This window comes from Aethalodelphis obliquidens, unplaced genomic scaffold, assembly GCF_003676395.1.
Source record: "Aethalodelphis obliquidens isolate GAN/ISIS:26980383/991018 unplaced genomic scaffold, ASM367639v1 scaffold48, whole genome shotgun sequence".
NCBI lineage: Eukaryota > Metazoa > Chordata > Mammalia > Artiodactyla > Delphinidae > Aethalodelphis > Aethalodelphis obliquidens.
In genome coordinates, this window is record NW_020837992.1 from 2,748,544 (window position 1) to 2,760,167 (window position 11,624).

The 11,624-nt window shown below is 47.2% G+C and overlaps 1 protein-coding gene across 3 annotated transcripts in view; it reads right to left on the reverse strand.

The window, feature by feature from the left end:
• Positions 1-8,156, reverse strand: part of PM20D1 (peptidase M20 domain containing 1) — a 32,241-nt gene extending 24,085 nt beyond the window's left edge. The window contains exons 1-7 of one of the 3 annotated variants that reach the window (XM_027082780.1): positions 7,859-8,150; positions 5,199-5,285; positions 3,466-3,698; positions 2,931-3,017; positions 1,551-1,684; positions 1,138-1,257; positions 313-388 (exon numbers count right to left, since the gene is read on the reverse strand). In XM_027082780.1, coding sequence (XP_026938581.1) covers positions 313-388; positions 1,138-1,257; positions 1,551-1,684; positions 2,931-3,017; positions 3,466-3,698; positions 5,199-5,285; positions 7,859-8,033 — 912 coding nt within the window. In that variant the 5' untranslated portion in view covers positions 8,034-8,150. Of the gene's footprint in view, positions 1-312; positions 389-1,137; positions 1,258-1,550; positions 1,685-2,930; positions 3,018-3,465; positions 3,699-5,198; positions 5,286-7,858 lie in introns of all 3 variants that reach the window. The other 2 variants (XM_027082779.1, XM_027082781.1) reach the window with 2 other exon arrangements.
• Between the last annotated feature and the right edge of the window lie 3,468 nt (positions 8,157-11,624).

The following is an 11,624-nucleotide window of genomic DNA, read 5'->3' on the forward strand; positions in this document are numbered from 1 at the left end:
TTCTGGGGCCTGCGTCTCTCCCTACTTTGGATCTGCCTTGAGGGCACTTGGCAGTAGCCTCAAGGATGAGTGGGAACCAGCTCCCTCAGGCTGCCCGGTGTTAGATCTCAGGTTCTCAGCCTGAGCACCAAGAGCCCCAAAGAACAAGCTGGATCCCCGCATCTTGGGCTCAGCCACAGGCTGGGAACAGGGGAGAATGGGCAGAGCACTGGTCAGCAGTAGGGCTCCTTTATTACTCGAAAGGCAACTTCTCCGCCACCCTTTCTTCCTCTTCCACAGCTGACAAGGGGTCTGCGAGACTCCTTCTCATACCTCGTTTGCCAGCTGCTGCAATGCCATCTTGAACGGCCCGCCTCCAAACATGTTTGGCATTGGCGTCTGCTCCAGTCTGGAAGAGAAATGGAGCTCTCAAGACTCACTCAACTCAGTCTAAGACCAGCAGAGTCTGAAGAGGAGAGAGATAGGATGTTTCAACAGGCCTGGCCAGGAGGCCTCCCACTCACCTCCCCATCACCTCCACCAATCCAACCGTTCCAAGATCTCAAAGCACAAGTGGGGCTGTCCCTGTCTACCAAGCCCAAGGTAGGCACCCCCAGTCTCATTGCACCTACCACACTGCAGCCAAATTGTCAGTCTCTTTCGCTAACTGTTGAGTTCCTAGAGGAAAGGGACTGTCTGTATGCCCACCACTGGGCACAAAGTCTTGAACATGGTAGATAGTTAAATATTTAAATGAATGAATATAATTCCTCTTCCTACTCTGCAAGAAAACCGGCCAGAGGTAAGCTCTGCTGTTATAGACCCGGACCCACAGCCAGCAGCCTTTATTTGCCTTAGTTATCTTGCCAGGGCAGGTGGAGAATTTAGACAGTTCTTTTCCAGCTTGTGAGCTCTAACTTCAGGCCTGGACTTTGGACTGTTCCAGCTACCTAACCTAGCTTTTGTCTGCTGGCCCTTACTTGCCATAATGGATAGATCCTCTTCTGATGTCTAACCCACTGTCCTTCCCGCAGCCCCCATGGCGGCTTCTCAGCCCAGCTTCAGGACAAGAAGCTTAGCTTCCTCACACTCAAAGTGGGAAAATGCCAGGTCTTCCAGCCTGAGTCTGGCAAGGGAGCAGGGCCAGGAATTGCTTACCGGCTGACAGCAGCTGCGAGGATGCCAATGCTTGTTTCCTTTGGAGGAGCTGAAGAATGGCCTGGAGTCATGTTTACTTGCAGCATGAGGTCAATTGCACCCTTCTCGGAGACTGAAACCCTGTAGGAGAGGGTCAGAGAGGGCCCTCCTGACCTCCTCCCACCCTGAATGATCCCATAGGCCCCAGGCCCATCTGTGCAGTGTCTGGTGGGCCAGGAGGTCAGCTTCATGCTGCTTAACAAAATGTACTCTAGAGGAGGAAGGGAAAGGGAAGCCCAGACCTGGTCGAAGATCGGGGTGATTAGAGGAGTAAAATAAAGAGTTGTTTCGCATGGTCTAGAGACACCAGGCTGAGGTCAACTCTAATGGGGTGAGAACGCCTTCCAAGCTGGGGGCTGGGGTGCTTTACTCACATGGCAAAGGGCTTCTGGAGGTTGGGAATGAAACCATCCAAGATGAAGCTCCCCTCATCCACAATGAAGGCTAGCTGGATGCCCCTTGCCTGTAGGAGGGCTGAGATCTTCTGAGCCCCCTTTACCCCTGACACCTGCAGACATTGAACCCAGAGCCACAGTCCTTCTCAGCCTGACCTCCAGAGGTAGTTCATAGAGACCCATTCAGCATAGCTGGGGGCTCCAGAGCCTCCCCACCCAGGCTCCTTCCTGGGGGGCAGGGCCCTTGACAATCCTGCCTCACAGAATCCTGGAGTGTCAGAGCTGGAAGGGCCCAATGCCCCTCATTTCACAAGGGAAGAGACTGGGACCCAGAGCGTGAAGTGATTTGCCCAGGGTCAAAGCAAGTGGCATCACTGGAAATAAAACACATTCGTTGATCTCCCTGTTATTTCTCTTCCCATCACACCAGTCCTTCTCTAGGCGTATCTGATGGATTACGTGCCTGCCTCAGGTATTACCAGGGAGTCTGTTAAAAATTCAGATCTATGCATATCACTAAGTGAAAGAAGCCAATCTGAAAAGACTATATACTGTATAATTCCAACTATATAACATTCTAGAAAAGACAAAATTATAGAGACAGTAAAAAGATCAGTGGTTGCCAGGGTTTGGGGGAAGGAGAGAGGGATGAATCGGCAGAACACAGAGGCTTCTTAGGGCAGTGAAAATATGTATGACACCATAATGATACCATATATGTTATTACACATTTTTCCAAACCCATAGAATGTACAACACCAAGAGTGAACCCTAATGTAAACTATAGCTTTGGGTGATTATGATGTGTAGGTTCATCATTTGTAACTAACATACCGCTCTGGTGGGGGATGTTGATATTGGCAGAGGCTGTGCATTTGTGCAAATAAGGGAAATCTCTGTATCTTCTCATTTCTGCTGTGAACCTAAAACTGCTCTTAAGAAAAAAGTCTTGGGCTTCCCTGGTGGCGCAGTGGTTGAGGGTCCGCCTGCCGTTGCAGGGGGCGCGGGTTTGTGTCCTGGTCCGGGAGGATCCGCGTGCCGCGGAGCGGCTGGGCCCGTGGGCCGTGGCCACTGGGCCCGCGCAGCGGGAGAGGCCGCAGCAGTGGGGGGCCCACGTAACGCAAAAAAAAAAAAAGTCTTTAAAAAACAACAAATTCGGATCTATGGCACAGAGCCCGGGCATCTGCATTTTGGTCAAAGTCCTTAGATATTTCTGGCGACAGATACACAGAGAAGTTGGCAAATTACCACGCCATATCCTGGAGACAGTGCAGCCGGGGAGCAAACCAGACCAGGGCGAAGCATACTCCCTCCCCCAATAGGGGACCCAGAGATAGGTATAGGATGAGGGGGTTCTACCTCCTCATCATGGCCCAGAGCGATGAAGAAAGATCTTCGGGGGATGTAGTTTCTGATCAGCAGAAGCTCCAAGGCCTGCAGGATTGCCTGGGGGACAGAAGGACAATGGAAGAGGAGAAAGGCTTATTCTCTAAGGTGTGGCACCAACGGGCATCAGAGACATTTGGCTGCTGGCAATAGGGCTGATGGGACTAGGATGTGATAGACTCTCTTTGGAGAGAACAAATTAAAATGGTCCCAGGGGATGGGATGTAGGGAAGCAGAGCTCTGCATGAAACTTTTACCACCTAGAGAAAAGCATAAATTTATCAGTGTCAGAGCTGAAAGGGTACCTGGGGATCATCTGCTCTAATCCCTATTTCACACTTGAGAAATCGGGGCCTAGGGAAGTAACAAACTGATGACTGGAACTGAGGTATCCTGAAGCCTAGGTTCTTTCTACCATAGCCTCCTGCCTCCCAGGGGTTAGCCAAGCACCCCCCTCCTGGGTTAATCTTTAGGACTCCAAGGCAGAGGGAACATAGCGTTTCAAGACCATAAGAGAGTTTTTGTTGTCCAGTGTGCCTCGACCATAGATGAAGCCATCACTCTCCAACCCAGAGAACGGGGGCACGTCCCAGCCTTCGTCAGGGGCAGGCACCACATCAATGTGAGCGAGGAGCATGTAGGGCTGCAGGCTGGGGTCCGAGCCTTGGACAGTGAACAGGTGGCTGTACTCTCCCACAGCTTCATGCCGGATAAAGCTGGTTTTGAACACAGTAGGAAAGACTAGAAGCAGAGAGATGAAAAGCAATGAGAGAAAGCCAGATTCAACAGTTGCCTTTGGTTTTCCTACCATTTGATTCTCCCTGCTTTTTTCTTTTCCCTTTAAAACATGCAGCCTCCTTTAGGAAGCCTTCTGGTACAAAGCCAGTCTGATTCCTGATTTGCCCAATCTCTGAAATACCTCTTCCCTATATTATAATGTGCTATTACTGTGTAATAACCTGCATATCAAGACCCCACCCTTATGACAGATAAGAGCTCAAGATCTGGCTTGGTCTGACCTCTAATGTTGTCACAAATACACGTTACAGGATGACGGAGATGAAGACTATGTTAAATTTTAAATATAATAGGCCCCAGTATCCAAATTACTTGGAACCAAACATGACCACTATATATATATTAAAAAATCAGAGATAGTTTTCTTTTACAAAACAATACTTTTAATGTTTGTGTTATATGGAGATAAAAGATTATTCTGTCTAGCATATGACCACAATTTTGTGTGCAGGTGTGGGTGTTCCCAAGGTCAACTATTCTGGTTATAGATAAGTATTAACACAGGCGGCCTTAGAAACATGGGAGAAAGAAATTTGATCTCCCTCTGGGCTGTGTTGGAAGAATCCATATATACCTCTGTGGATACCTAAAACCAACCAACCAAACAAAAATAAAGAATATGCTTTTTTCTTGTCAGCCAGCTTATCTAGTCTACTCTTACTGTACATTTCTTTCCTGATTTTTATCTCCTATTTAGTGAAGACTTTCAGCCTGCTGGATTGACCCCAGATCCACCCGTCCCCAGAGTGTTAGAGAGGGGGCTACTTGCCGTGCCTTTGCCAGCCCCTCCCACCTGAGACTTGAGGGGGGCTGTTTTTTATTTGATTTAGGAAAGTGGTCTCACTACTTTCCATGAGCTTTTTCTATGGGGAGGGGGAGCTCCAAGTCTCCTTTTTTCCGTTGACCTATATTTCTTTAGCTCATGGGCAGTGGGGTAGGGGGAGAGGACTGATGTGATAGTTCAAAGCTGTTGACTGCCTAGAAGCTCAGAAACGTGTTAGTAATGAATCTGGAGTAGGGCTTGGGTAGGTGGGATGTGCACATGTGTGGGCTGTAGGTATGTGTATGGAGGTAGGGGTGGGAGGAGCATGGAGCATAGTTCTGGCAACTGTGGGAGAAGGAATTCCTAGTCCTACCTTTTGATTAGATTATATGTATTGAGTGACATATTTAGGGCAAAGATTGGGAGAGTTCAAACTCCAACCCAACAGCTATGTGCCTTGGTTCTTCAAAGGGCAAATCTATAGTCTCTACTCTGTGTCCACTCTAACTCCTGGACTCTCCCTTCTATCGCTCCCCACTATGTACAAACTTCGGTCAAAAGAGGCCCATACAAATCAGGTTGCCCGTGGTCAGTCACAAATTAACTTCTTTATCACTTCGTAAAAGCACCGTGTCTCCAGCGCTAGCTCTCCTGCCCCTTGTGCACAGTTTGTGGCTGACCTTTATGAATGTATTCTCCAAACTGAGCCAGGGCTGTCGTGTTGAGCTCCTCGGCGCTGAAAGACACTGTTGGAATCTGGACGGCACCTATCAGAGTCAGAGATGGAAGATGATAACAACCATTGATTTTTCCACAGCCCTCTGTACATAAAAAGTTCTCTTGCATTCATTATCTTATTGTGGAGGGCAATACAATCCTTTGAGGTAGGCACTGTCGTTTTCCCTTATTCGAAACTGAGGAAACAAGCTTACAGGCGTTAGGTGAGCTGCTCAAGACCGTCCAGAAACAAGCAGTAGAACTGGGATTTAAACTCAAGTTCTTTGAATTTATTTAGGCTAATATGGTTCTTAAAGGAAAATAAAGTCTGAGATGGGATGGGGTGGGGGAGGTCAGACAGGAGTAGATTTTATATCCTGACCCTGAGTGGGAAGCTGCTATAAATTGCTTCTAAGGTCTCACTCTGCCTCTGAAGCCACCATCCCTTCAATGAATCTAAGGAGCCCGCTGTCCTGGGTCCCTACGAGAATGAAGCTTTGTGTGCTTTTCTGTACAGAGAGTAGGCATATTCCTCTTAGACTGGCTCATCCAGAGTCTCACTGTTCTCTCAGCCAAGGCCAGCTTTTGGGGCACATGATGCCTGGGAAGGGGTGGATTTAGAAGCTCCCAAACAAGCTCTTCAGTCATAAACAATCTCATCCACTCTACCCGGAAGTCTCAGTTGCTGAGTTGCCACTAGGTTGATCCCTTGGTGAAGGCTTTACATTCTTAAAGAGTTCCACTATCAAATGCAAACAGCGGGGGTGGGGGGGGGGAGGAGGGGCGCAGAAACACATGGATCATGAAATTATTTGATTAGATGGCTGTCCGAAAACACTGGGAACAAATGCACCCAGGGCAGCTTGATGTCAAGGGAGGGGCTCTGACTTCTGTACTCAGTTTTGCTAAGAGTCAACCCTGCGTCATAGCCTACCACATAGTTGGGGAAGCCAAGGTTCAAAAAGACTAAAACTGCCTACATGAGATGGAGAGGCAGACTCGAGTTCTGAACTCAGGTGTTTTGTCCCCTGCTCAGCATTCTAAGCCATGTTGCTATGAGGCCCCTTTTTTAGGTTCTAATCTAGCTTTTGCTTTCTTCTGTGCAGGGAGACTCTGGTGAGCTGCTGCCCAATGCCCTTCAGAGGACTATTTATACTATGATGCTTTGGGAAAGCCCTGCTCTGCCTCCCAGGCCTATCGCTCCAGCACAAACACAATTTATATTTAACAATGAGGGCTAGCTTTTGCATCTGCCGGCACATGTTTACGTAGGCAGTTTCTTTTAATCCATCACTTAATGGAAGGGAAAAGACTGGCGTTAAGCCCAATGGTGAGGAAGGATCTCATTATACCACAGGATCTAGCACTCAACAGAAACTTTCTTCTTTTCTCCTGGAAAACGCAGATTGGGAAAGTAAATAAATTTTTAGCCTTGGTTTGCGGTCTAGGGGAGAGATGTCCTTTAGGAGAAGAAATTAGGAACATCTCACACCCCGGCAACACTCCCACACCTCTTTTTGGAGCCATCTAGAAACTACAGGCACTAGATGTTGTCACCCAGTGCTTACTCCAAGGTGCGGGGTGCTGGGGAAGATCATTTAACTGACCTAAACTTCAATTTCCTTCATCTGTAGATAAGATTCAGATCATTTAGTCTTAAGTGATTTAACAAGTGAAAACTCTCAAAGTTAAAAGCTGTTGTATTTTTTTTTTTACTCATTACACATTTATTGTACATTTTCACAATCTGGATTTGCCACAGAACTGGGGGCATGAGGTGAGGGAAGAGGGGGCAGGGGATACTGGGATAATATGGGGGGTCTAGAACACAGCACCCTCACCCCCAGCATCTCTCCCTACCCTTTCACACCACAGCTTAGATCTCCCTGCTCCCCCTCCACACAGAAACCTCGAGTGTGGGGGGAAGAGTTTAGGGGGTCCCCTCCAGTGTCAGGTTAAGGGACTGCACCCTCAGATCCCTAAAATTGTGCCATTTAAAAAGACGTTAGACCCTTCCTTTATCACTTCACCTAAGGAGGAAACCTGGAGAGGGGCAAGAATCCCATCTTCCAGCAAGTCCTACATTGGCAGTGATCAGTACCCCCAGCCTGAATTCAAGGGGGCAGTCAGAGGAGCTGGGCAGTGATGGGGCAACAACCCCCAAATGAGGGAGGAGGGTATCCAGTCCAACCTCCAGCAGAGGTGGGGCCAGAGATTTCACGCAGGAATTGGAGGGATTCTTTGTCCTGCCCCGTCCTCCCCAAGGCAGTGATGACCCCCTGACACACTGGCAGCCACCTCTTCCAAAAGAGATCAGATTGTGGCCAACCCCCGTGCTCCAGGCAAGCGGAGGTGGGGGTGGGGTAGCGTGGATAAGGGCAAAGTTGAAGCTTCCGGGGTACGCTGGGAACGCTGGAGTCCCCAGAAGCCAGGTCTAGGAGAAGAATGGGCTCCCCAAGCCGGGCACGAGGTGCCGTGAATGGGGCCAGAGCTCGGCGGTGGGGTGTTGCGGAGCTCGAGCTCGAGTAGCCGACCTCTGTGGCGGCAGAAGGGAGTCGCGGGTTGGCCCGAGGAGACAGCGACCTATATATGAGAATAAGTGGTGAAGGGGACCCAGGTTCACCTTTCAGAGCCTCCTTCATTGCGACGCGCTCCTCTTGGCTGAACTGAGAAGGGATTCGCGGCGCCCTCTGATGCCCCTTGCCCTTGCCCCGCAGGCCCTTCGATCTGGAGACGGTGGCGATACCTAGCAGTAGCACAGCCGCCAGGGTCAGCAGGCAAACGTACGGCCGAGCCATGTTTCTCTCAATTACTCGCTGCCAGTCGGCGGGCTGGAGTTTGGACCTAAATAGCCAGCCGGCGATCTTCGGCCTGTCACTGCTCTAATTCCCGCAACTGCCTTAGTCTCACTCCATTCCCAGGGCTGGCCAATCATCCCTTGCCTGGAGATGCAGAACAACCAATCCACGGGACGGCCCCGCCCCAGGCTCGCAAGGCCTTTTGGGGGTTGTGGTTTCTCGCCCTGTAGCTCGTAGCGTAGGGTTCCAGGCAAGTTAGTGCAAGGTCTTGCCTGCACTTGATCTTCTGCTTTGAGATACTCGTAAATCCTTTTCTAGATGACAACAGACCAAATAAAAGGGGGAAAAGGCAAATAAATGAACAAAGTTTATCAGACCTTTATCTACTTCTCGCTTCCTCTGAAGCTTAGGGCTTGACTACCATTCCCTTAGCTTCCATTGAGGAAGCTCTGCACCCCCTGGCTTGATTTCATTTGAATTGGAACAATATTGCTCTGTCTATAGACATTGTTTTGAAGTATATTAGATGAGAGTGTTTGCGTCTGTTTAGGAATTCGCTGAAAGTGTTTCTGATATCAATGTTAACACTGCATTTTTGCAACTCCAGGCAAATACATTAAGACTGAAGGATTTTTTATTTTTATTTTTTTAACATCTTTATTAGAGTATAATTGCTTTACAATGGTGTGTTAGTTTCTGCTTTATAACAAAGTGAATCAGTTATACATATACATATGTCCCCATATCTCTTCCCTCTTGCATCTCCCTCCCTCGCACCCTTCCTATCCCACCCCTCTAGGTGGTCACAAAGCACCAAGCTGATCTCCCTGTGCTATGTGGCTGCTTCCCACTAGCTATCTATTTTATGTTTGGTAGTGTATATATGTCCATGCCACTCTCTCACTTTGTCCCAGCTTACCCTTCCCCCTCCCCGTATCCTCAAATCCATTCTCTAGTAGGTCTGCATCTTTATTCCCATCTTGCCCCTAGGTTCTTCTGACCATTTTGTATTTTTCTTTTTTTAGATTCCATATATATGTGTTAGCATATGGTATTTGTTTTTCTCTTTCTGACTTACTTCACTCTGTATGACCGTCTCTAGGTCCATCTACCTACTGCAAATAACTCAGTTTCGTTCCTTTATATGGCTGAATAATATTCCATTGTATATATGTGCCACATCTTCTTTATCCATTCATCTGCTGGTGGACACTTAGGTTGCTTCCATGTCCTGGCTATTGTAAATAGTGCTGCAATGAACACTGTTGTGCATGACTCTTTTTGAATTGTGGTTTTCTCAGGGTATATGCCCAGGAGTGGGATTGCTGGGTCGTATGGTAGTTCTAGTTTTAGTTTTTTAAGGAACCTCCATACTGTTCTCCATAGTGGCTGTACCAATTTACATTCCCACCAACAGTGCAAGAGGGTTCCCTTTTCTCCACACCCTCTCCAGCATTTATTGTTTCTAGATTTTTTGATGATGGCCATTCTGACTGGTGTGAGATGATATCTCATTGTAGTTTTGATTTGCATTTCTCTAATGATTAATGACGTTGAGCATTCTTTCATGTGTTTGTTGGCAATCTGTATATCTTCTTTAGAGAAATGTCTGTTTAGGTCTTCTGCCCATTTTTGGATTGGGTTGTTTGGTTTTTTTTTTGCTCGGTACGCGGGCCTCTCACTGTTGTGGCCTCTCCAGTTGCGGAGCACAGGCTCCGGACGCGCAGGCCCAACGGCCGTGGCTCACGGGCCCAGCCGCTCCGCAGCATATATGGGATCCTCCTGGACAGGGGCACGAACCCGCGTCCCCTGCATCGGCAGGCGGACTCTCAACCACTGCGCCACCAGGGAAGCCCGGGTTGTTTGTTTTTTTGATATTGAGCTGCATGAACTGCTTGTATATTTTGGAGATTAATCCTTTGTCAGTTGCTTCATTTGCAAATATTTTCTCCCATTCTGAGGGTTGTCTTTTTGTCTTGTTTATGGTTTCCTTTGCTGTGCAAAAGCTTTTAAGTTTCATTAGGTCCCATTTGTTTATTTTTGTTTTTATTTCCATTTCTCTAGGGGGTAGGTCAAAAAAGGATCTTGCTGTGATTTATGTCATAGAGTGTTCTGCCTATGTTTTTCTCTAAGAGTTTGATGGTGTCTGGCCTTACATTTAGGTCTTTAGTCCATTTTGAGTTTATTTTTGTGTATGGTGTTAGGGAGTGCTCTAATTTCATCCTTTTACATGTAGCTGTCCAGTTTTCACAGCACCACTTATTGAAGAGGCTGTCTTTTCTCCATTGCATATTCTTGCCTCCTTTATCAAAGATAAGGTGACCATATGTGCATGGGTTTATCTCTGGGTTTTCTATCCTGTTCCATTGGTCTATATTTCTGTTTTTTTGCCAGTACCAGGACATGCTATCTTTTTAAAAAAATTAATTAATTAATTAATTTATTTTTGGCTGTGTTGGGTCTTCGTTGCTGTGCATGGGTTTTCTCTAGTTGCGGCGAGCGGGTGTTACTCTTTCGTTGCAGTGCGCAGGCTTCTCATTGTAGTGGCTTCTCTTGTTGTGGAGCACGGGCTCTAGGCATGCGGGCTTCCGTAGTTGTGGCACACGGGCTCAGTAGTTGTGGCTCACAGGCTCTAGAGTGCAGGCTCAGTAGTTGTGGCACACAGGCTTAGTTGCTCCGTGGCCTGTGGGATCTTCCTGGACCAGGGCTTGAACCTATGTCCCCTGCATTGGCAGGCGGATTCTTAACCACTGCACCACCAGGGAAGCCCAATGCTATCTTTTTAAAATTTTAAACTTTTGCCTTTTACATCAAAGATCTTAATCCATCTGGAATTGTTTTTTCTGTAAATGGTATGAGGTCAGGTCAAATTTTTTTTTTTCCAACTAGATAACCAATTTTCCCAGCAACATCCATTAAATAGTCTGTCCTTTCCTCAGTGATCTGCAAGGACAACTCTCTCATTTATTAAGTTTTCATGTATGAATGAAAACTGGGCTCTCTATTTTGTTCCATTGGTTGCTTTGTTTATTTCTATGCTAATATGACTGTCTTAATTACTATAACTTTAAAATACATCTCAAAGTCAGGTAGAGCATGTTTCTCCTTTAGCCTGTTAATGTAATGAATTACATTAATAAGTTTAAAATATGTAAACTGCCCTGACATTCCTGGGATAAACTCAACTTGGATAAACCCATTGCTGCATCTTCCTTTAGGATTTTTGCAATTCTGTTTGTAAGTTTGATTGGCCTGTAATTTTTCTGTTTTGGGTTTGATATCAAGTGAATAGTAGAAATCTAATTAGAGAATATTGTAGTGATTTCTAGCTGCCCCAATATTCTTTCCCCCTTTCTAAGTAATAAGAACCCTGAGTTTGAGCTCAACACATTGATACCCAGCTAAAAGAATAAATTTCCCAGACCCTTGCAGCCAGGTTTGCCATGTGACTGAATGTGGAGAATGAAGGATAAGCAGATACATTCTGCTTAAATTTCTTCCTCCATTCTCATATGTGATGGCTGCAGCTCTAGCAGCCATGTTGGACCGCGATGATCTGCTTTTATGGCGGGCCGGGGGGTGGGGGGGGGG